We start from the raw sequence: 21,956 nt of genomic DNA, 5'->3' as shown, positions 1-21,956 counted from the left end.
CTGGCACATCCCCAGTAGGGGGTGTGCAAGAGGCAGCTGGTCGATGTTTCTCTCTCATCGACTTTCTACCTCTCTATCTCTCTCTCCTTTCCTCTCTGTAAAAAATCAATAATATATATATATATATATATATATATATATATATATATATATATATGTAACACTGGAGCTGTTTTTAAATAACCTGATGGGTAAAATAGATCCAGAGATATAGAAGCATGGAACAGGCTGATGAGTCTCAGATGGAAGGCAGGGGTGTGTGGGTGGGTGGGTGAGGAGAGATGACCCAAAGAATTTGTATGCATAACCCATGGACACAGACAATAGGGGAGTGAAGGTTTGGGGCAGGGGATGGGTAGAGGGGATCAATGGGGGTGGGGGAGAGGGATGTCTGTAATACTTTCAACAATAAAGATAATTTAAAAAAAAAGAGTAGGAATTAACTATGCAGTTAATGGGGAAAAGGCACTCCAGATACAGGGAACAACACAGACAAAAATAAGGAAGGTTTGGAAACATGGCACTTCAGGAGAAACACAAAAAGGTTGGCATAGCTAGAACATCAAATCAAGAGGTACTCTTGGCTGGAAAAGCAGCAGGAAAGGGGTACTAGTACCAGCTCACAAAGGCATTGTATGCTCTAGTAGTTTTGGCCTTATCTGACAGCCAAAAAAAAAAAAGTGCAGCAGGATTTTTAGTCAGGAAGTTTTGACAGATGGAAGAGTGGTACTATTAAGTTAGAAAGCACCTCTATTGCTAGAGTTCAGATGTCCAATAATATGGTCCTCAACTGGGTTAATGAAGTGGAAATGCATAAGGGATAGGCTAGAGATCTGATTAGAAGGCAGAACTGACCAAATTGATGTTAGAGGTGTGATAGGAGGAGATAATTTGAATGGATTCCAATTCCACACAGCTTGAGTGACTGACTGTGTAGATGCCGGTGCTAGTTCATGATGATAGGGAATACAGGAGGAAGAATATATGCATTTCAACTTTTTTAAAAATATTTTTTATTGATATTTTACAGAGAGGAAGGGAGAGAGATAGAGAGCTAGAAACGTCGATGAAAGAGAAACATCGACCAGCTGCCTCTTGCACACCCCCTATCGGGGATGTGCTCGCAACCAAGGTACATGCCCTTGACCGAAATCAAACCCGGGACCTTTCAGTCCGCAGACCGACGCTCTACCACTGAGCCAAACCGGTTTCGGCTGCATTTCAACTTTGTTTGTAGTTATTTTGTGTGGGGTTTATTTAATTTTTTAAATTTTGTGTATGGGGGAGGGTAGAGAGGGATATGTGCAAGATGGGTATGTTCAGTGTTAGATCTGCTGAGTTTAAAATGCCTGTGTCTGAGTCAAGTGGTTGATGAACCTAAGTGGTAGTTAAACCACAAAGACATTTTTCAATGACAGAAAGTAGTAAAAAGAGGACCAGAGGCAAAGCCCTTGGGAATACCACTATTTGAGGGATCAAGGAGCAGGAAAAAAAGTAGGAAAGGCAGGTAAGAAAATAGTACCACAGAAGTCAATGAAGGAAAGTTTCTGGTAGTGTGGGAGAATAGTGTAAAATATTAGAGAAGTCTGAGAAATTGCAATTGGATCTAGCAATATGGAAAGTGAGGGCTATGAGTCAAATTGCTTCAGGTTTAAGAGTGAACAAGGAGTGACTGTAGAAGATCAAGAACTTGGGATGGGGAACACACAATACTCCTTTCAAGAAGTTTAGAATAACAGAAAGGACAGTGGGCAGGCAATTATTAGGGGGATACAAGAATATCTTCAAGGTGTTTATAGAATGAGGAAAAGGGCTATTAGTACCGTGTTTCTCCGAAAATAAGACATCCTCCGAAAATAAGACCTAGCGCATGGAAAGATAAGACATCTCCTGAAAATAAGACCTACCGCAACTTTGGGAGAAAACATTAATATAAGATACTGTCTTAATTTTGGGGAAACAGGGTATCTAATAGGTTAGAGATGCTGAATAATACAAGGTTTCCTAAGAGGTAGGAGAAATGGGATTCCAGAAGCATTGACCAGGAAAAGAAAACTTATTGAGACTGGAGAAGATTAAGGAGCAAGTGGTTCAGATAGAGATACATTTGTGAAAAGGGAAGAAGGCTAGGATGTTGATTCATCACCTCTAACTATTTTTCCATTTCCTTGACTCTTAATGCCCTAGATCTCCTCCTGGCTGGCAATCTACCTGGAATGTACAAATAAGATAATTAAACTTATTAGAATTTGTGTCAAAAATAAGAATGAATAGGCTGCAAGGCAATTCTGATTGTGTTTGTATTTAAGAAATGTGCCACCTAGCCTCTGGGGCATTAACTGGGAACAAGATGCAGTCCTGGAGTTTATGGACTTTATGACATCAACTGTGGCTACCAGCTCAATGATCTTTTTTACCTGCTTCTTGGTCCTCTTAAAAATCCAGATAGCTGAGGTTGCTAGATGTGACTTGTAAATACAAGGTGTTTGTTAAGAGCACCCAGTTAGCTCCTCCCCTTCAATTTCCCAAATTAACACCCAGCACATAAACTATTAGGTAACATACACCTTATAGTGTTATGTCTTGAATTTAATATAACTTGGGTTTTTAAAAAACTCATTAGTAGGTTAATTTCTTTTTTCTTTTTTTTTTTTTAAATATATTTTATTGATTTTTGTACAGAGTGGAAGGGAGAGAGAGAGAGAGTTTGAAACATCAATGAGAGAGTCATTGATCAGTTGCCTCTTGCACACCCCCTACTGGGGATATGCCCGCAACCAAGGTACATGCCCTTGACCGGAATCGAACCTGGGGCCCTTCAGTACCCAAGCCGACGCTCTATCCATTGAGCCAAACCGGTCCCGGCTAGTAGGTTAATTTCTAATTCTGGCAATTGATTCATAGTCATCTTTCCCAAATTGGATATTTGACCTAGTACTTAAACAGTTTTCATAAATAGTGCTAATAAAGCTTTCATGTAAGACAAATATTCCCAAAGTAGATCAAAAAGGCAATTCCACTCTTACAAAGATCTTTCTAAATGCTGTTACTTATTTAAAATGCTCTCAATTAGCATGTGACATATTAATTTATAATAAATAATGATTTTGTGCATCCAACCTTTAAGGATTCTTTAAGTAATGGGAAGATATTTTGGTAAAACAGGAATTTTAATAGGATCACATCCTGAAGAAAAGAAAATCTCATCCTATAAGTCATTTTGTTCCAATTTTAGTATATGTGCTGCTGAAGCGAGCACTCTATAAGTCATTTTGAACCGATCTATTTGCCTAATGTACACTTGAGACAGTACTGAAAATATTTTTGGGGAAAGGAAAAGTGTATTTTTGGAAGAGTTTAATAGTCAGAGAAGCAGTGAAGATTTTTAAAAAAACTATTCATGGGCATTGAAATTTCAACAAAGTTTCTTGTAGATTAAAAAAAACTGTTATCTTCAAATTTCTGTTCAGAAATCTTTCAAAAATAATATTCAGTGTGAGTTGGAAAGCTGAGATACAAATTTTTTGAGATATACACTTATTAAAAATGTAAAACAGCCGAAACCGGTTTAGCTCAGTGGTAGAGCGTTGGTCTGCGGACTGAAGGGTCCCAAGTTTGATTCCGGTCAAGGGCATGTACATTGGTTGCGAGCACATCCCCAGTGGCGGGGTGTGTGTGTGTGTGTGTGTGTGTGTGTGTGTGCAGGAAGCAGCTGGTCAATGTTTCTAGCTCTCTATCCCTCTCCCTTCCTCTCTGTAAAAAATCAATAAAATATATTTTAAAAAAATGTAAAACAAAATCTCCTCTTAAAATCAATTGTATCAAATTTCTGTTTGTAAAAGTCAGTGTTAGGAATTACATTCTTATGTAACAGCTTTTTTTTTTTATTACATATCTTTTAGACCTATAACCAAAGTGAACTATATCACATGAATCTGAAAAGATATCTCAAGCTATTATCACACAAATATGTCTATACTACTTTCAAAAACAAAATATGGCAATTTTGATGCAGAAAGTTAGCTACCAAAGGTAATAGATAAGGAAACGGGTGAGAGAGAGATGAGCCCAAGCCAATTTAATATTTTCTACCTAAACAGAGATGAAATGCTATAATCTTAAAAAATATGTGTGTGCTGCCGAAACCAGTTTAGCTCAGTGGATAGAGCGTCAGCTTGCAGACTGAAGGGTCCCAGGTTCAATTCCGGTCAAGGCATGTACCTTGATAGCGGGCACATCCTCAGTAGGGGGTGTGCAAGAGGCAGCTGATCAATGATTCTCTATCATCGATGTTTTTAACTCTCTATCCCTCTCTCTTCCTCTCTGTGAAAAATCAATAAAAAATAAAATAAAATAAATGATTTTTAAAAAAATGTGTGTGTGTTATAAGAATTCCTCCTAAAAAAGAAAAGAAACAAGATGGTGCATTTTACTCTGTATGTGAAGCTATGTTCTTGATACATAATAAGGAGCTTCTTATCAGATTCCTTCTACTGGTGGTAAATATACTCAAATCTTCACTGAAATGGAAAACTACCACTCAAAAGAAATAGAGAAATAAAGCCCCCAGCTTTAAGAGACCCCAGAAGTTAAGCAGCTTGGCCAAAGTGACATGGAAGCTAATAGCAAAGTTAAGCTATGTGACTGCCAGATGATTAACTGGCAGTCACATAGCTTAACTGGGTAATCCAGAGGAAACTTATGAGCCAGATTGCTAAATTTGTGTGTGTGTGTGTGTGTGTGTGTGTGTGTGTGTGTGTGTGATATACTAAGGTTCAAATATTTTAGAGTGAGAGATTGCACACAATCCTATTTTGGTTCAGATCAATAGTTTGGATTATATGGCTGCAATGCATAGCTGCTATGTATAGGTATGAAATATCAGCCTCATTTTAAGAGTTGTGAAATATGCACAAGGTACTCTGATGCTTTTCACTATTAAGTAAATATTCTTCTGTTGTTGTTGTTAATCCTCACTCGAGGATATTTTTCCATTGATTTTTTTTTTTTTTTTTTTTTTTTTTTTTTTTTTTAGAGAGAGCAGAAGGAAGGGAGAAAGACAGAGAGAATAATCGATATGAAAGAGACACATCAATTGGTTGCCTCCCTCACACACCCTGACCAAGGGTGGGGAATGAAGCCTGTAACCAAGGTAGTGCCCTTGACCAGAATCGAGCCTGAAACCCTTCAGCCTGCAGGCCAACGCTCTATCCACTGTGCCAAACCAGCTATGGCTTAAATGAATATTCTTGATTGCTGGTTCCACAATTGGCTACACACCAGGTCTGGTTGAGGAGCTTACACACGCATGCATGCACACCTTATCCCAGATCTGCTAAATTAAATATTAAATACTCTAGGAATGGTGCCTGGAACTTGAATTTTTGTAACAAGTTTCCCAGGTGATTCTTATACTGGAGCCAGCCCAGCATCAGTACAGACCCATGTATTGGACCACTCTTCCAGATAGTAATAACGCAACAGGACATTTTGGAAATAATTTAGTTCTATTTCTAAGCATTTGTAAAGTTTTTCCTTTCAGAGGAAATTGCCATTATATAATATACAAAATCTTGACTTCAACCAATGGGAAATAATGTGAGCAAATTTCCTTAAGAAAAAAAAATAACCTTTATTGTTTGTTTTAGAAGCAATATGTTGAGCAAATGGACAAGCAAATATCTAAAGAAATACCATACATCAACTAGTGGCTTAAACATTTGAAAGCAAAACATGAGAAGTATTTACATGGACCAGTTTTTTTTTTTATATAAATGCTAACACATGAAAACCACTCAGAACCATCTAGATTGTTAGACCATCAAGGTGCAAACCCAATAAAGCAAATGAAACTACAAAAGGTACAAAGAGCATGTGGCTGTAGGAAATAACCGTATATAAACTGGCCCATGTAAGATACAAAAATATTCAATGAAGTCAGATTTTCTAGAAAACAGTGTTAATGAGAGATATTTTCATATGAATCAGATATATAATTAAATGTAAAAACCTTTAGGAACATTAACAGCATTAAGCCAGTGCCACCCACTTATGCTTTAATCTCTCTCTTTTTTTTTTTAAAGCTGTTTTGTTTTGGCTTATTAGAAACATCTAAGACCTACATTCTTATAAGCATTATCCATTCTTTTAAGGTTAACAATCTTCCACTAACATACTATTTAAATAAAAAATACTTTTAAAAATCAGATCTATATTTTGTCTTTTATAAGTGCCTTAAGCTGACAATGCAGCTCATTGTAGCTTTAAGAGAGGGGTTGATCAGGAATCTGATTCTGAGCCAGGAAGAATTTCAGGCTACTCTAAACAGAGAGCAAACTTAAGTGGGAAAAAATATTCAGTACTCCAATATAACTCGAAAGATAGTTTTAGCTATACACATGCTAACAGGCAATTGCTTGTTTGTGTTTGTGCGTGTATTTTTAGTTATACTACCAAATTAATTCAACATTAATAGTACTTTGGAACCCAGGTAACTCATTTTTCAGTGAATGGGAATATATAATCTCCTATCCCCCCACCAAAACAAAAAACCAAAACAAACAAAAAACCAAAACAAAACAAAAAAAAACAACCTCAGGCACCTTTGGTATATGGCTGTATATTAACAATTTCTAAATATTTGCTCAGCCATTCCAATAAAAAACACCTAGAAACAGCAAGAAATACTTGATATGTTAACTGTGAAGCTGAAATGTTTTGCTTTCTCATATAAGCATTAGGTGGTTTGTGGTAGATGGACAACTGGTGCATCTCCCCAGAGGATAAAACTGAACACAAAATACATGAATTAATAATGATTCTACCATAATGAACAATAATAATATAAGTTTTGATTAGCATATAATCATTTAAATAGGAAAGCCAAATTAGTAAATGTTGTAGCAATCACTGGAAACTGGAAACAAAGAACAACTCTTTAAAAAAAAAAAAGAATAACATTTTAATGGAGAAGACAGTGACTTTTGGGTTAGGTGGAAGTTACTTTATAGAACCTTCTTTATCTAGGTTCTAGGACATACTGGCATTTCTTCTTTAAGGAAAAGAAAATATAAAAATGGAATAAAAGCTACTACTGCCTTCAAGGATACTGGAAGTCTAAAAAGAAGTCTACATTAACTTTAGCTCTGCAGGTAGAGACCAATTTACGGGTAAAATGACAAAGGTCCAAAATTGGCACTGCCTAGCAATTATCTCTAAAGCACCTAGAAAATTAAAATGCCCAGGGGGAACAGTCTTGTATCTTGCAATTTAAAAGATTGAAATATTCAGGGTTTTTTTTCAGGAGGGATTAAACAATAAATTTAACATCTATTCTAAAATTTCAAAAGCTTTGCATCTTTTGTCATTATAGCCACATTAAATACAAATGTATTCAAAAAGCATTAGGAAAGTAGTCATTGCTAAGAACATAATATTAGACTGTTCAAATCTATTGGCATATCTCTATTAGGTCAAATATGTAGCAATGTCAAAGCAGCTAAGTTAACCTGCAAACAAAATCACAGAAAAAAATACAAAAGGAGCAAGTACAAATCCACTGTAGAATGTACTGTCTCAATTCAACCACATGCAAGAAAACAAATCTCTTTTTAAAACCTGTTTTTCCTAAACTGTATATTTCTAGTCAGAATGACTAAAGTAAAAAAAAAATCAAACACTAATTGAAGCCAATAAAATAGAACCTATAATCCAGGTGATTTTGCACATGCCTTCGGCTGAAGAAACAACAGATTTAATTGCCTTTGGTTAGGAAAACCAAATTCACATGACCAATTTGTAGTTTATAGTTTTGGGGTATTTGTATTTATTTAAGTACAAAATCCCCCATACCACTGGTTCTAAGATCAGAACTAAAAGTAAATATACCTTAAATTGGATAGTATTGCATGTTGGAACTTGTACTTGCTTTATTACTTTGGAACAGAGATCACATATGCATTAGCATTACAGAGTCTGATATCCAGCATAACTTTTTCTTCTGCCAATTAGGTAAGCAATCACTATAACGATAATCAAGCCTGAAAGACCAGCACCAACTATAATTGGTATTAGAATGGTGTCATCATCCAGCGAACACTCCTGGGCTGTAGGTGAGAAAAAGTGTGTAACAAATAATGAGTATAATAAAAAAAATAATGTCCAAAAGTAAAAGATGTTGATTCAAAAGTCAGAAGTGCTCTTACAAGTTCAACTTTAAGTAATTAAGACAGGTATATTTTAAAGATAAAGCTATAGAATATTATAGATTGATCTAAAATTAAAATCCTAAGACTCGTTTGTTCTTTCATTCGTATATGTTTGTACATATATTAGTAATATGAATACATATATATTTAAATTTATGAGTAAACGCATACATGAATACATGTTTCTTTATTTATATGCAAAATCCTTTCCAAAACAGGAGTATTACTCTATTTAAAATGAAGCAAGCTAATCTAGCCCATTTCACATGGCCAGATGAGCCTCTTGGTGGTAGAGTGAATGTCTTTTGGGAGACTGGGACCAGATAAGGATGGTTTAATCATGGGATTAGGATGGCCAGGCTAGCTCTGGAATCCGTTAGACAGAGAACGGCAAACTAGTCCATGGGCCAAATTTGGCCCAAGAGCTAAAAATGGCTTTTAAACATTTTTAAATGGTTTAAAAGAAACAAAAAAGAATATTTTGAGACATGAGAACTACATGAAACTCAAATTTCAGTATCCACAAATAAAGTTTTATTGGAATACAGGCACACTCATTTGGTTATTGCCTGTGACTGTTCTCATGCTACAATAGCAGAGCTGACTAGTTGTGAGAGAGACCATATGGCCTTCAAAACTGTCTGGGCCTTTTTAGAAAAGTATACAGGTCCCTGACTCAGAGTACTTGATTTTAGTGGCTGCAAAAGTCAAGAAACTGGGGCCTCTTACTACTTAGAGTGTTTTTATTACATTTATCATACATTTATCAATCTGGTCAGGATTGGCAGTCCATAGAATATTTTTTCTATTCCTAGGGAGCAGTCTGATCCAGTAAAATCCAATCAACACTCTTTTACCTTACTACAAGTCTATTCCTTTCTCCTATATAGTCAAGTATTACCAGTGAGTTGTATTTATAGGCACCTACAGTCAAGAGCATAGCCCAACAAATTGGTGATGCATTCATTATCAACACTGGGATTAAAGTTGTTCATATGGAAAAATACAAAATAATAATACAAGGATAAACTGTTTTGTGTACTCATAACTATAGACCTATTTTGCCTACCCTTATATTAAATGTTATATACTCCTTTAGGTGACATTTTAAATTCTATGTACATAAAAAGCAAAGTTTCAAATTAGAGAATTACAGAGCTCATCTCTATTACAGCTGACTAGATATACAGGCTTGAGCTGATATTACACGGCAAATAATTTTAAATTCTAAACACAAATCTGGACCTTAAATTAAGGTAATCATGTAGAAGAGCTAGATCAAGACTCAAGAAGAGCCGAAGCCGGTTTAGCTCAGTGGTAGAGTGTTGGTCTGCGGACTGAAAGGTCCCAGGTTCGATTCCGGGCAAGGGCATGCACATTGGTTGCGGGCACATCCCCGGTAGGGGGTGTGCAAGAGGCAGCTGGTCGATGTTTCTCTCTCATCGACGTCTCTAGCTCTCTATCTCTCTCCCTTCCTCTCTGTAAAAAATCAATAAAATATAAAAAAAAGACTCAAGAAGAAAATTATTAAAGGATCAAAATAATGGAAGTAAAAAAGAAAAACAGACAAAAGGGAAAATAAATGTTTTAAAAATTTTTAAAGTGTGATTAATCGCTCTTGTCACAAGAATGGTAGTAGGGTGAAGAACCCAATTTACTGTGACCTAATCAAGTCAGGCTAGGTATTTAGCACTACTGCAAAAGTAGCTGAATGGTTCAAAGCATATTGATTTTTAAGCACAGCTTCTACATTTCTTTCTAAACCAGGGGTGGGGAACCTTTTTTCTGCCAAGGGCAAGATGGATATTTATAACATTCATGGGCCATACAAAATTATCAACTTAAAAATGATCCTGCTATATTTGGTAAAACATTTATTTAATTCACCCTAATGCCTCGGCAGGGCCAGACCAAATGATTTAATAGGCCTTATACTGCCCACGGGCTGAATGTTCCCCACCCCTGTTCTAAACCATGGAATTAATTGTTAAAAATGCTGTGAATGACTGGATAGCTGTGCTCCGCACAGCTGCAACCCACAAACAATGATTTTAAGTAGAAAGGTTTAAAAGGTCAAGTCAATTAAGGAATTTCATGTACCTTTTCCTTCAAAAAATTGTAATCTTGGAATGCCAAATGCATCTTTCATACTCATATAAACACTGTAATGAGCTGCTGGCAAAGGTTTCATTAACAATCTGATAAACACTATCATAAGAATTGAGAAGATCAAAAAGGCTCATTCACACTGGCACATGCTTTTTAAAATCTCCAGATCATTGTGGCTGGCCAAAGCATAGTTCCTGATATTTGAGGCTTTGCTACCATAATCTTTTGTCTCAACAAAATATGACCAACTGCTTTTATTCAAGTATGAAAATGTTTCCAGCTGGAAAATGGCCCCAAGGCAGATGCCAGATGCTCAAAGCTGCTGCTCCCAAATGCCATCCTTCTCACAAACTAAAACCTGGGGGAAGCGTCCCTACCTTAAGTAAAGCTCATGCGAAGCTTTTATCAGTTTTTAGCTTTAAGAAGTTTGTTGCAAATGGTTTTCAGATCACACGAAAATCTACGGTTGAGCAAAATAATGAGCCAAGTATAGAGTGATACAACTTGCTCAAGGCTTTGAGAACTCTATAATGGAATCGAGAGGGGAGTTTATATTTCTCTAGTTCAATGCTTAAGTTTCCATGACTCAAAGTAAAAATCAGCATACGACTACCAATTATTAATAAAGCTGGTTTGACTCTTACCTGTGGAATACTTTCCTTCTTTCACATTGAAAGGCTGAACCCTTAGATAAAAGGTATTTATCTGAAATGCTCCAGACACTGAAATCGTCTGCTCTTTGTTGCACATATAAGAACTTCCCAGGGGGGCATCCCAGTAGCTAAGGTTGTTATTTGCAGTGCTGAAAACTTTAAAGAAAAAAAATATGTTAGTAACTTCTTATCCTATTAATATAAAAAATGAGACTGTCCTCGGGATTTTTCAGTGAAGTATAAGAGGTCTACCTACAAAAAGCAATTCTTCCCATCACTAGGTTCCCTATTTCCTTTTTTTCTAAATTTAAGTATAGTTACTATACAATATTATATTAGTTTCATGTGTACAATACAATGATTCAACATTTTGTACCTTACAATATAATCAACTCACTAATTCTAGTTATTATCTGTCACTGTTCCATGTTTTTTCTATAGATGTTTCTATAGTCTAAAAATCAGTCACATCCTTAACTATTACCCACCATGATTTGAAAATATGGTATACTGCAAAAGATAGACTACTGTAGTGCTAAGTTACTGATTTTAAGTTGTAGTCAAAGTATGATTTTTTATACAAAATCTGTCCCATTAGATAAGGCACTATTTGGTAAAAAGACAATTATGGTTTTATTCCTTCAGTGTAACACACACTCTTTACCCCGAGGCCAATATTTTGCTTACCAGAGCCATTAACCAAATACATGCTGACATTCACTTCCTTCAGATAGAATCGGTTTTCATTTTTCTATTTTAAAAAAAATGAATTTGCAGTTAATCAACACATTATAAGGACTGTTTCATATCAGAGAATTTACAGAGCTCATCTCTATTATAGCTGACCAGATATTCAGGCTGGAACTGATATTACACTGCAAATAATTTTATAGGTAGTTACTTTCTACACAATAAAAGCAATCTAATACCATAACCCAAAAGATAAAACTATGAATTAGACCTTTATTCAACAGAAAGTATTCTACAGGTCTAATTGCTGTGCTCAACAGAGCTGTAATCCCTTGGGGGTTTTGGAATGTTTCAGTGGGTACTGGAATTTAATATTAGAATAAATTGTAACTAAGTAGAGAATACAAAACAGGAAAGAAACCCTTTCCCTCTGCATTTTGTTTCCAATTTTTGGACCAGAGATATAGTATATGGTTCTCAGACACTCCACAATTAATTTCCTCCATTTTATTCCTCCTGTCACTTGCTAAGCCCTCCCCACCTCTAGCTGGGATCATAATAGCCTCTAACTGAGCTCTCTGCCTTTCAGCCTCTCAAGCTCAAGCTTTCCTTCTCTGATATTATTTTTCTGAAGCACTCATCTGACTAGGCAGTCATTCCAATTATGACAGTGCTTAGTATGTACAAGGGAACATATTGAAGTGCTCCCTGGAGCACTAGCAAAATGAACCAGCTTTGAATCCTGCGCCCCCACCCCCTTTTTGCAATTTGCCAGGGAAGATAAGATAAATACAGTAGTCCTCCATTATCCAGTTTTGCTTTCTGCAGTTTCACTTTCCATGATTTTAATTGTTCATGATCGACCACAGTACACAAATCTTAAATTGAAAATTCCAGATATTTGTAGAGAGAGAAACCAAATTCATGTAACTTGTATTACAGTATATTGTTCTAATTGTTCTATTTTATTATTTATTGTTAACCTCTTATTGTGGCCAATTTATAAATTAAAAATTTTTAATGTATTTTTTTATTGATTTTGTACAGAGAGGAAGGGAGAGAGATACAGAGTTAGAAACATCGATGAGAGAGAGTCATCGATCAGCTGCCTCTTGCACACCCCCTACTGGGGATATGCCAGCAACCAAGTACATGCCCTATAAATTAAATTTATCATCAGTATGCATGTATAGAGAAAACACAGTATATACAGGGTGTGGTACTATCTGTCATTTTAAACATCCCCTGGGGGTCTTGGAATGTTCCAGTGAGTCTTGGAATTTAAGATTCTATCCACTGGTCATATATGTACTATAACAGAGGGATGATTTGAATGTTAGAAAAGGAAATATTTTGGTAAACCTTTCTAAAATATAATTAGATACAATCCTCAATTATTCGGCATATATTCCATAGAGAAAAAAGGTTTTAGGTTCAAGAAACCAAGTTCAGATATTAAACAATTAACAGATCTAAATATATATATATATATATATATATATATATATATATATATAGTACATAAATGACCATATTACAAAAAACAGAGTGATTAAGTTGTGAAAATAAAAAGGAGAAAAATTACTTCCAACTAAGGGAGGAGCAAAAGTAATGCAAGCTTAGGGATGGGCCATTTGAATTGGGTAGGATTCAATTAGAAAACAAACAGAAAAGGGTATTCAAGAAGGCAACAACATGAGTAAAGGTAGAAAATAAGTGCAACCATGCCCTTGCTGGTTTGGCTTAGTGGATAGAGTGTCAGTCTGGGGACTGAAGGGTCCCAGGTTCGACTCTGGTCAAGGGCACACACTTGGGTTGTGGGCTCAGTCCCCAGTGAGGGGCATATAGGAGGCAGCCTATCAGTGATTTTCTCTCATCATTGATGTTTCTATTTCTTCCTCTCCCTTCCTTTTTGAAATCAATAAAAATATATTTTAAAAAATAAGTGTAAACACAAGTATACTAGCATCTGAGAACTTACTAAGTGCCAAGCACTGTTCTTAAAACTTTACATATGAAGCTTCATTGAATAATTACACCACCCCATTTTGAGATGGGGTAATCTAAGTGAAGAGATGTTAAGTAACTTTCCCAGAGGCTATATAGTTAGTAGTCAGGGAGCTGAGATTTGAATCCAGGAAGTCTGGCTGCAGAGCCTGTGGGCCAGTTACTACCTATCTCCTACCTCATTGGATTGTGTACAGAAAACAAGGTGAGGAAAGCATGAGATTCATGAAGAGGGAACGAAGGAAACAAAGCTGGATTGCAGGTTACATTGCACAGTGTTGGGGAGGGAGGCTTGAACTATCCTGCCAGGAATTTAGATGTTATCATGCTGGCAAAACAGAACCACTGAAGGTTTCTGAGCAAGGGCTGTGCTTCAAGAAGATGCAGAACATTGAGGGAGGGGAGGAAGAAGAGGGATTGATTAAGGAGACTGAATAGTCCAGGTATGAGGTAAAGGAACTGGAATCAGGGCAGTCAGTAAGGAATGAAAACAAGGGGACAGACTCAGAAATTTCAGAAGGAAGTATAAAGGAATATTTGACCACCTCCTCAAATCTTTCCTTTGCTTAGGCTATGTCCTGGCTCAGCATTCAAGGCTCTCCACAATTTGTCCCAACGACTCTTCCATATTTATCTTTTACTAAACATGCTACAAGCCCTTGACTGGGTTACTTTATCCAGAGATAACCTTTACTTTTGTACTCACTCCCCTTGTGTACAAATATGACCCATCCTTGAAGGTCCAACTCAAATGTCATCTATTCCATTAAGCTTTCCTGACTCACCAACAGCCAGAATTAACCACTCCAGCCTCTGTACTCCCATAGCACCTGCATTTTCCTCTGGTCTAACACTCATCTCACTTTGTATGTACCTTCTACAGTACTCTATTGCCTACAGAATCAAGTTCAAAAGTCTTAGCATGGCATTCAAGGCCTTCCACAAAACAGTAATTATTTGTATATTTCTATCTTTACCACTAAATTGTGGGCACCTTAAGAATATATGCCTTCTTTGTATCCCACCATAGCATCCTGCAAATAATACACTGGAATTCAATAAATCCTCCTTTGTAAGCATCTATCATGAAGGTGAGATGGGCCCCACTGAACTCTAGTGACATTACAGGTGTTTCCTGAATTTTCAAAATGCCTGTAGCGTGGTTAAAATACAACTATTCTGGATTGCACTTTAAAATAGTCTGCTAGGCAAATTCAATATTATAATCTAACCTAATAATAGAGTAATATGCAAATTTACCATCACTCTGCTACACAAGCCACACCCACCAGCCAATCAGGGTGAGTATGCAAATTAACCCGCACAATATGGCAGTTAATTTGCATATCAAGACAGCATAGAAAGAAACCAAGCCTGCAGAAGGGAGCAAAGCTATGGAGAAGCAAGCAGGGTGGCTGAGAAGTGAGGAAAGCAGGCAGGGTAGTGACGGCCACAGCAGGAAGCCCTATTGCATGAATCTTCCTGCAATGGGCCACTAGTTATTAAATATTTTCCCATGAGAGTCAGCAGAAACCATGGTCCTTTTACCATATATAGGACGTTACCATATATAGAAAGATCAAACTCAATCACTCAAAAGGGAATAAACCTAAAATATTAATTTCCTCATTCTTAGTGACTATAGTATAATCACCATGCAACTTTAAAAGATAATGTGTCATCTGGCTGGTGTGGCTCAGTGGTTGAGTGTAGGTCATGGTTTGATTCCAGATCAGGGCACATGCTTGATTTTCAGGCTTTATCCCCAGTGTGGGGCATGCAGGAGGCTGCCAGTCAACAATTCTCATCATTGATGTTTCTATCTCTCTCCCTCTCTCCCTCTCCCTTCTTCACTCTGAAATCAATGTAAATATATTTATAAAAATAAAAGAGGATGTGTCTGGGGAGGCCTACTCTTACTATACTGAAAAGGACAAGTGTAACTAAATGGTTTTAATAGTAATTCACTGATCATATATGTAGTATAACAGAGGAATGATTTGAATGTTATAAAAGGGAAGATTTTTGTAAACCTTTCTAAATTGTAATTGTCTAATATAATCCTAAATAACTTGGCATTATATTCCATAGAGAGAAAAAAGATTTTAGATCCAATAAACCAAGTTCAGATATAAAACAAATAGTAACAGACTAATTTTTTCTATATCAGATGTCAAGACTATTTTCCCATCCCTTAGATAAATACACACACCCCTCCAAAAACTGTGGGGATAATTGCTTTGGAGAAGGTAGAAAATAGAAAATAAAGGTTCCCGATGATTCATTTATGCTAGCAAGAAGTAGAGAATATGTGTAACTTGGAACTTTCTGTTTAAGGTTCAGCCCTTGATACAAATATGAACAAAAACTTGAATGCTGCCATTATAAACTGTCTTGATTTAATGAATTAATGCATGTAAAGTACTTATACAGAGCCTTATAGATATCAATTACTCAATAAATGTAGCTGTTATTACTGGTACTATTACAAATATAATAGTATAGCTTCCAAAATGCCTAAAATATTATAGTACACAAACATGAGAGTTTTCTAACCAATAATAGAGAAAAAATGTATGGATATTATTTTATCTTTTATATATATACTAGCAGCACTGTGCATGAATTTGTGCATGAGTGGGATCCCTCAGCCTGCCTGGTGATTGGGGCCATCTCCTCCAGTCAGGCAGATCAGACTAGGGGGAGGGACCACAGGAGGTTGGCCAGGCATGGGAGATTGGCTGTGGGGTCACACTGACCAAGGGGCAGCTCCTGCATTGAGTGTCTGCTCCCTGGTGGTCAGTGCACATCATTGCTACCAGCCGGTCGTTTGGTCATCTGGTCCTAATGGTAATTAGGCTTTTATATAATAGATAATTATAAGTATACATGTGCACATATATATATAGATACATATGTATATATACTTTTTATATATGGACAGATTAGACAGTTGTTGTTTTTAATATATTTTTATTGTTTCAGAGAGGAAGAGAGAGATAGAAACATCAATGATGAGAAAGAATCATTGATCAGCTGCCTCTTGCATGCTCCCTATTGTGATCAAGCCCACAACCTGACCAGGAATTGAACCAGTGACCTCCTGGTTCATAGGTCAATACTCAAACATTGAGCCACGCTGACTGGGCTAGACAGTTTTTTTGATGTGGGTTAATTCATGCTCCTACCCTAAAATCTATATAAATGCAGAATAGCCACAGTTGGTGAACATTAATGAAGAGTCCAGCCACAGATCATTGAGGTGACCCTGAGGGATTAACAGAAATCAATGGACTACACTCTATAATTAAGTAGTGTTGGAATGGAAAATAGAGCTAAATATCTCCCCAACACACACACACACACACACACACACACACACACCTATTTATACTTTCAGATGTCTTTCTGAGAGAATAAGCCTAATTTTAGAAAAATCTATTACTCACCACAGCAAAGACAAAGTCAAGATAGTTAATGTTGCTGCTGTTTAGCCTAAGCAGAGCAGTTTGAGAATGGCAGCTGCCAGTGAAGTCAGTTGTATTTGGATTGATGTTAATAACTGTAACAACCTTTAAGGGAAGAAGAGGGGAGGAAGGTACAGATTAGCCACAAATGTCTACAACAAAACCTTATAATCTAATAAGACCAATTTTAGTAGAGAACAAAAAAATCCTTTTGTCTGGATACTTAAATTTATGATGTCTTACTTTAAAACAAAGTTGGCACAGGCCCTCAAGCTGTAACTCAGATGACTTTTTTAAAAAAAGAAATAAAAACAAGAGGGAAGCTTCCTTAGTAAGGAGCCAAATGAAAATACACATAATTTATGGAACAAGAGCTGTCTGGCTTGTTTAAGTCATGAGTCTCTGGAAATGGGATTTGTTTGTTGGTACACCCTCTGTAGGCTCAGTGGAACACTGCAATTAGAAGTGCCATGCTGTATGTAGACATATCTATATGATTCTAGTCATCAAATAGCAGGAAAAATAGATAACTACCTAAAGTGCATGTTTTCAATAAAAGTGTTAAGGAGTTATATTTAAACTGACTGAAATGATAATCAACTCTGATATTGCCTGATCTACTGATGGCAAATGGAATCTAAACCCAGAGTCCTTTAAACTGCTAGGTTTCCCACTGTCCGATATAGCACCTAGAGAACGACATTAACTCTTCATGGTTATAGTAACTCCAAACTCTTCAAAACTCAATGAGTCAACATCAAATCTCCATTTAAAATGCCGTCATTCCAGTAATACTACTTGAGCTGAATGTAGGATACACTATTTGAAAGGAGATGCAAATAGAATGTAGCCATAAAAATAAACAACCATACATTATCTTGAGTGATGTCTATAGACAAATATACCTTATCTTGAGTCACGTTCAGCTGCAGCCCCATAGAAGCCATAAGACAAGTACCATTGGTATTATTAACTGAATAGGATCCAGTCTCTGGCTTTTCCTTTTGAGCAGGTGTTGTAGTAGGAGTAGGAGATGGTAAAGTTGTGGGAGTAATGGGCACAACAGTGGTTGAAGTTTTATCTTCATTACACAGGAACTCTAAAACAAACAAAGGACAAAATAAACTAAAGTAGACTTTTCCTTAACTCATAAGGCCTAGGAAGAGCAAACTATTTATCATAATAGAAATCCAAAAGAAGGGGAGGGAATACCTTGATATATTTTAAAATAAATGAGCAAGATTTCTCAAACTGCTGCTTCATATGCAGACAATCTCTGAGAGTTATGACACAGCAGACAGGCTCGACACGCAAATGCTTTATCTACCCAAACATGGCCGGCTGCACATCCATCATTTCAGACACTTAAGTCCCTTTATTCCCAAAAAACTTCACTGTCTCTTATGTGAAAATCAGAGATTTAAGTTTGAAAACATTTTGCTCCAATGTAGGCCTGTCCCTTTCTCTCCCATATACAACCACTATAAAGAAGGATAGTGTTTATCAGATGAAAGTTTACAGATTATTGAAGGATTTAAATACAAATGAACTTTTTTATTTTTGTTACCCCTATAGAAGCAAATCATGCCTCTTTTTAGGAAGTGTTGGTTGTTTTCCAGAAGTGATGAATGAGAAACTGTTACATTTCCATAAAGTTATATGAAAAATATAAAGCCAATTTATAAAATTCAAGATTAGAACTCAGACATATAATTTCTATGCTTTGGACTTGCATCGTCAAAATCAAAAGAGCTGAGGATCAAATACTATTTGAGGATTTGATCAAACAAGGACTAGATTGTATTGGCTGAAAACACTAAAGCATTTTAATATATCATTCCAGCCCAGCTGGCATAGCTCAATGGTTGAACTTCAACCTATGAAATAGAAAGTCATAGTTCAATTCCTAGTCAGGCTCGATCCCCAGTGGGGGGTATGCAGGAGGTAGCCAATCAGTGATTCTCTCTCATCACTGATGTTTCTCTCTCTCCCTCTCTGAAATCAAGAAAAAAATATTTTAAAAATACCATTCCAAAAGAGGTACATTATAAACTTAAAATTACAAACTCCATAAGAATTGTTATTATTTATAAAAATTTTACAGTCCAGTGTAAACTATGAATAAACCTTAGTATATGCTTGCTTGCAGGTAACAACTTCAACAAAGCTACCTGGTATACTCATCTTAATTTAGGACCTAAGTACAGAAACATATACTTTAAGTAGTCACCTTTTGTGCTCACTGTGCCATTTTGGACAAAAGCTTGTACATGAACAGCCCAATAGTGCTGGACAACATCTTTCATTCCTAAAGTCAATATACTATTGCATCTAAAGATCTCATCCAATGGAATTTTGAGTGCCACAGGTTCATGAACTGTAAAAATTTCTGTAAAAAAAAAAAAAGGTTAACAATAGCTGTTTTCAGGAAAGTAGGGGGAAAAGTGATAATATAAATATACATTATACTTTCTTCTCTTCTGCCTGCCCCACCCCATCTCCAAAGTGACAAAAGACATGGCATCTTCAGGGAACAACACATTTGCTATGGCTTAAACACAGGGTATAAGAGAAACAGGGGTTAGGAAGGAAAGACAAGCTACAAGTGGTCACACTCTGAAGTATCTTATCTGATTTAAGGACATGTTAGTGGGCCTTAATTTTTTAGCAGTGGGAGGTCAGCTCCAGTTTTTAAAGCTGGAAATAAGTTGGTCCGAAGGTTGTGGGTTATTGTTAAGGAAAAAAAAATTAAAATAAAAAAATAAATAAAGCTGGAAATAAATAACACATGTATAATTTATTTTGAAGAAAATAGCAAAAGTATAGAGGGTAGGCAGGGGAGGAAGATGTTAGGGGAAATAATTTAAAAGGGAAACCACTTAGAAGGCTGATGAAATGGTCAAGGTAAAAAGCAAGGAGGGGTACGCGGAAAACTACAGGACACTGAAAAAAGAGATAGAGGAAGAATTAAAGAGTTGGAGGAACATTCCTTGTTCATGGATTGGTAGAATCAACATCATCAAAATGTCCATACCACCCAAAGCAATTTATAATAGATTCAATGCACTCCCTATTAAAATACCAACGGCATATTTCACAGACTTAGAAGGAACTCTCCAAAAAATCATCTGGGATTAAAAAAAAAAAAAAGACCCCGAATACCTGCAGCAATCTTGAGAAAGAATAAAGTAGGAGGGATATCAATACCAGACAGATATCAAGCTGTATTACAAAGCCACTGTTCTCAAAACAGTCTGGTACTAGCACAAGAACATACATACAGATCAATGGAATAGAATAGAGAACCCAGAAATCAACCCAAACCACTGTGCCCAATTAATATTCCACAAAGGAGGCATGAACATACAATGGAGTCAAGACAGTCTCTTCAATAAATGGTGTTGGGAAAATTGGACAGATACACACACAAAAAAGTGAAACTAGACCATCAACTTACACCATACACAGAAATAAACTCAAAATGAATATAGGACTTAAACATAAGATGGAAAACCATAAAAATACTAGAGGAATCCACAGGCAGCAAAATCTCTGACATATGCCAAAAGAACTTCTTCACTAACACTGCCCCTAGCGCAATGGAAACTAAAGCAAAATTAAACAAATGGGACTACACCAACAAAACAACAAGAAAGCCCACTGCATGGAAGAACATATTTGCCAATGTTATCACTGATAAAGGTTTAATCTCCAACATCTATAGGGAACTCATACAACTTAACAAAAGGAAGATAACCCAATCAAAAGGGCAAATGACCTAAATAGATACTTTGGCCAAGAGACATATCAAAACATGCTCAAAGTCACTAATTATCCAAGAAATGCACATCAAAACGACAATGCAGTACCATCTCACACTTGTCAGAAAGGCTATCATAAACAAATCAACAAACGACAAGTGTTGGTGAGGATGGGGAGAAAAAGGAACCCTAGTGCACTGCTGGTGGGAATGCAGACTGGTGGAGAACAGTATGGAGTATCCTTAAAAAACTAAAAATGGAACTTCCATTTGAACCAGTGATCCCACTTCTAGGAATATATCCCAAGAAACTAGAAACACCAATCAGAAAGGATATATGCACCCGTACTTTCAGAGCGGCACAATTCATCATAGCTAAGACTTGTAAACAGCCTAAGAGCCCATCAGTAGATGATTAGATTAAAAAACTGTGGTACATCTACATAATGGAATACTACACTGCAGTAAAAAGGGATTCTTACCATTTGCAATAGCATGGATGGAACTGAAGAGCATTATGCTAAGTGAAATAAGCCAGTCAGAGAAAGATAAATATCACATGATCTCACTCATTTATGGAATATAATAAACAACATAAACTGATGAACAAAAACAGATCCAGAGTCAGAGAAGCATCGACCAGATCATCAAACCTCAGATGGAAGGTAGAGAAGGGAGGAGGTAAGGGGGAGAGATCAAACAAAAGACTTGTATGTGTGCATATAAGCCTAACCAATGGACACAGACAACCGGTGGGTGAGGGCATGAGTGGGGGGTGTTTGGAGGATAAAGGGGGGAGATAAGGACACATATGTAATACCTTAATCAATAAAGAAATTTTTTTTAAAAAAAGCAAGGAGAGGGATGCCTAAACTAAGATGGTGAGAGGAAGAAAGCAAAGAGGGAAGGTTGAAAACATATATCTAAGTTAGAATCAACAGGACAGTGACTAAAATGGAAGAGAGATACACTAATCAGGGATTTTATAGTAAATCCTTATTTTTGTGCTACTATCCCAAGCAAGTTATAGTAACTATATGAATTTTTGGAACCTCTTCTTGGA

At 36.4% G+C, this 21,956-nt stretch overlaps 1 protein-coding gene and 1 long non-coding RNA gene across 4 annotated transcripts in view; one reads left to right on the top strand and one right to left on the bottom strand.

Moving 5' to 3' along the window:
- The window catches only part of LAMP2 (lysosomal associated membrane protein 2), a 44,887-nt gene that overhangs the window by 5,861 nt on the left and 17,070 nt on the right, over positions 1-21,956 (bottom strand). For 2 of the 3 annotated variants that reach the window (XM_084870380.1, XM_084870382.1), the window contains exons 4-8: positions 19,364-19,522; positions 18,039-18,232; positions 17,116-17,238; positions 11,657-11,720; positions 10,961-11,125 (exon numbers count right to left, since the gene is read on the bottom strand). In XM_084870380.1, coding sequence (XP_084726506.1) covers positions 10,961-11,125; positions 11,657-11,720; positions 17,116-17,238; positions 18,039-18,232; positions 19,364-19,522 — 705 coding nt within the window. Of the gene's footprint in view, positions 1-5,607; positions 8,106-10,960; positions 11,126-11,656; positions 11,721-17,115; positions 17,239-18,038; positions 18,233-19,363; positions 19,523-21,956 lie in introns of those variants that run through there. The other variant, XM_084870381.1, reaches the window with a different exon arrangement.
- LOC311615161 lies at positions 147-7,676 on the top strand. Its single transcript, XR_014793739.1, has 2 exons — positions 147-2,626; positions 2,873-7,676. It is a non-coding gene; the product is annotated as an uncharacterized lncRNA (long non-coding RNA).

The sequence above is a fragment of the Pipistrellus hanaki genome (genome assembly GCF_964339955.1).
Source record: "Pipistrellus hanaki genome assembly, chromosome: X".
Classification (NCBI taxonomy): Eukaryota; Metazoa; Chordata; class Mammalia; order Chiroptera; family Vespertilionidae; genus Pipistrellus; species Pipistrellus hanaki.
This window is presented reverse-complemented; position numbering and strand designations above follow the sequence as displayed.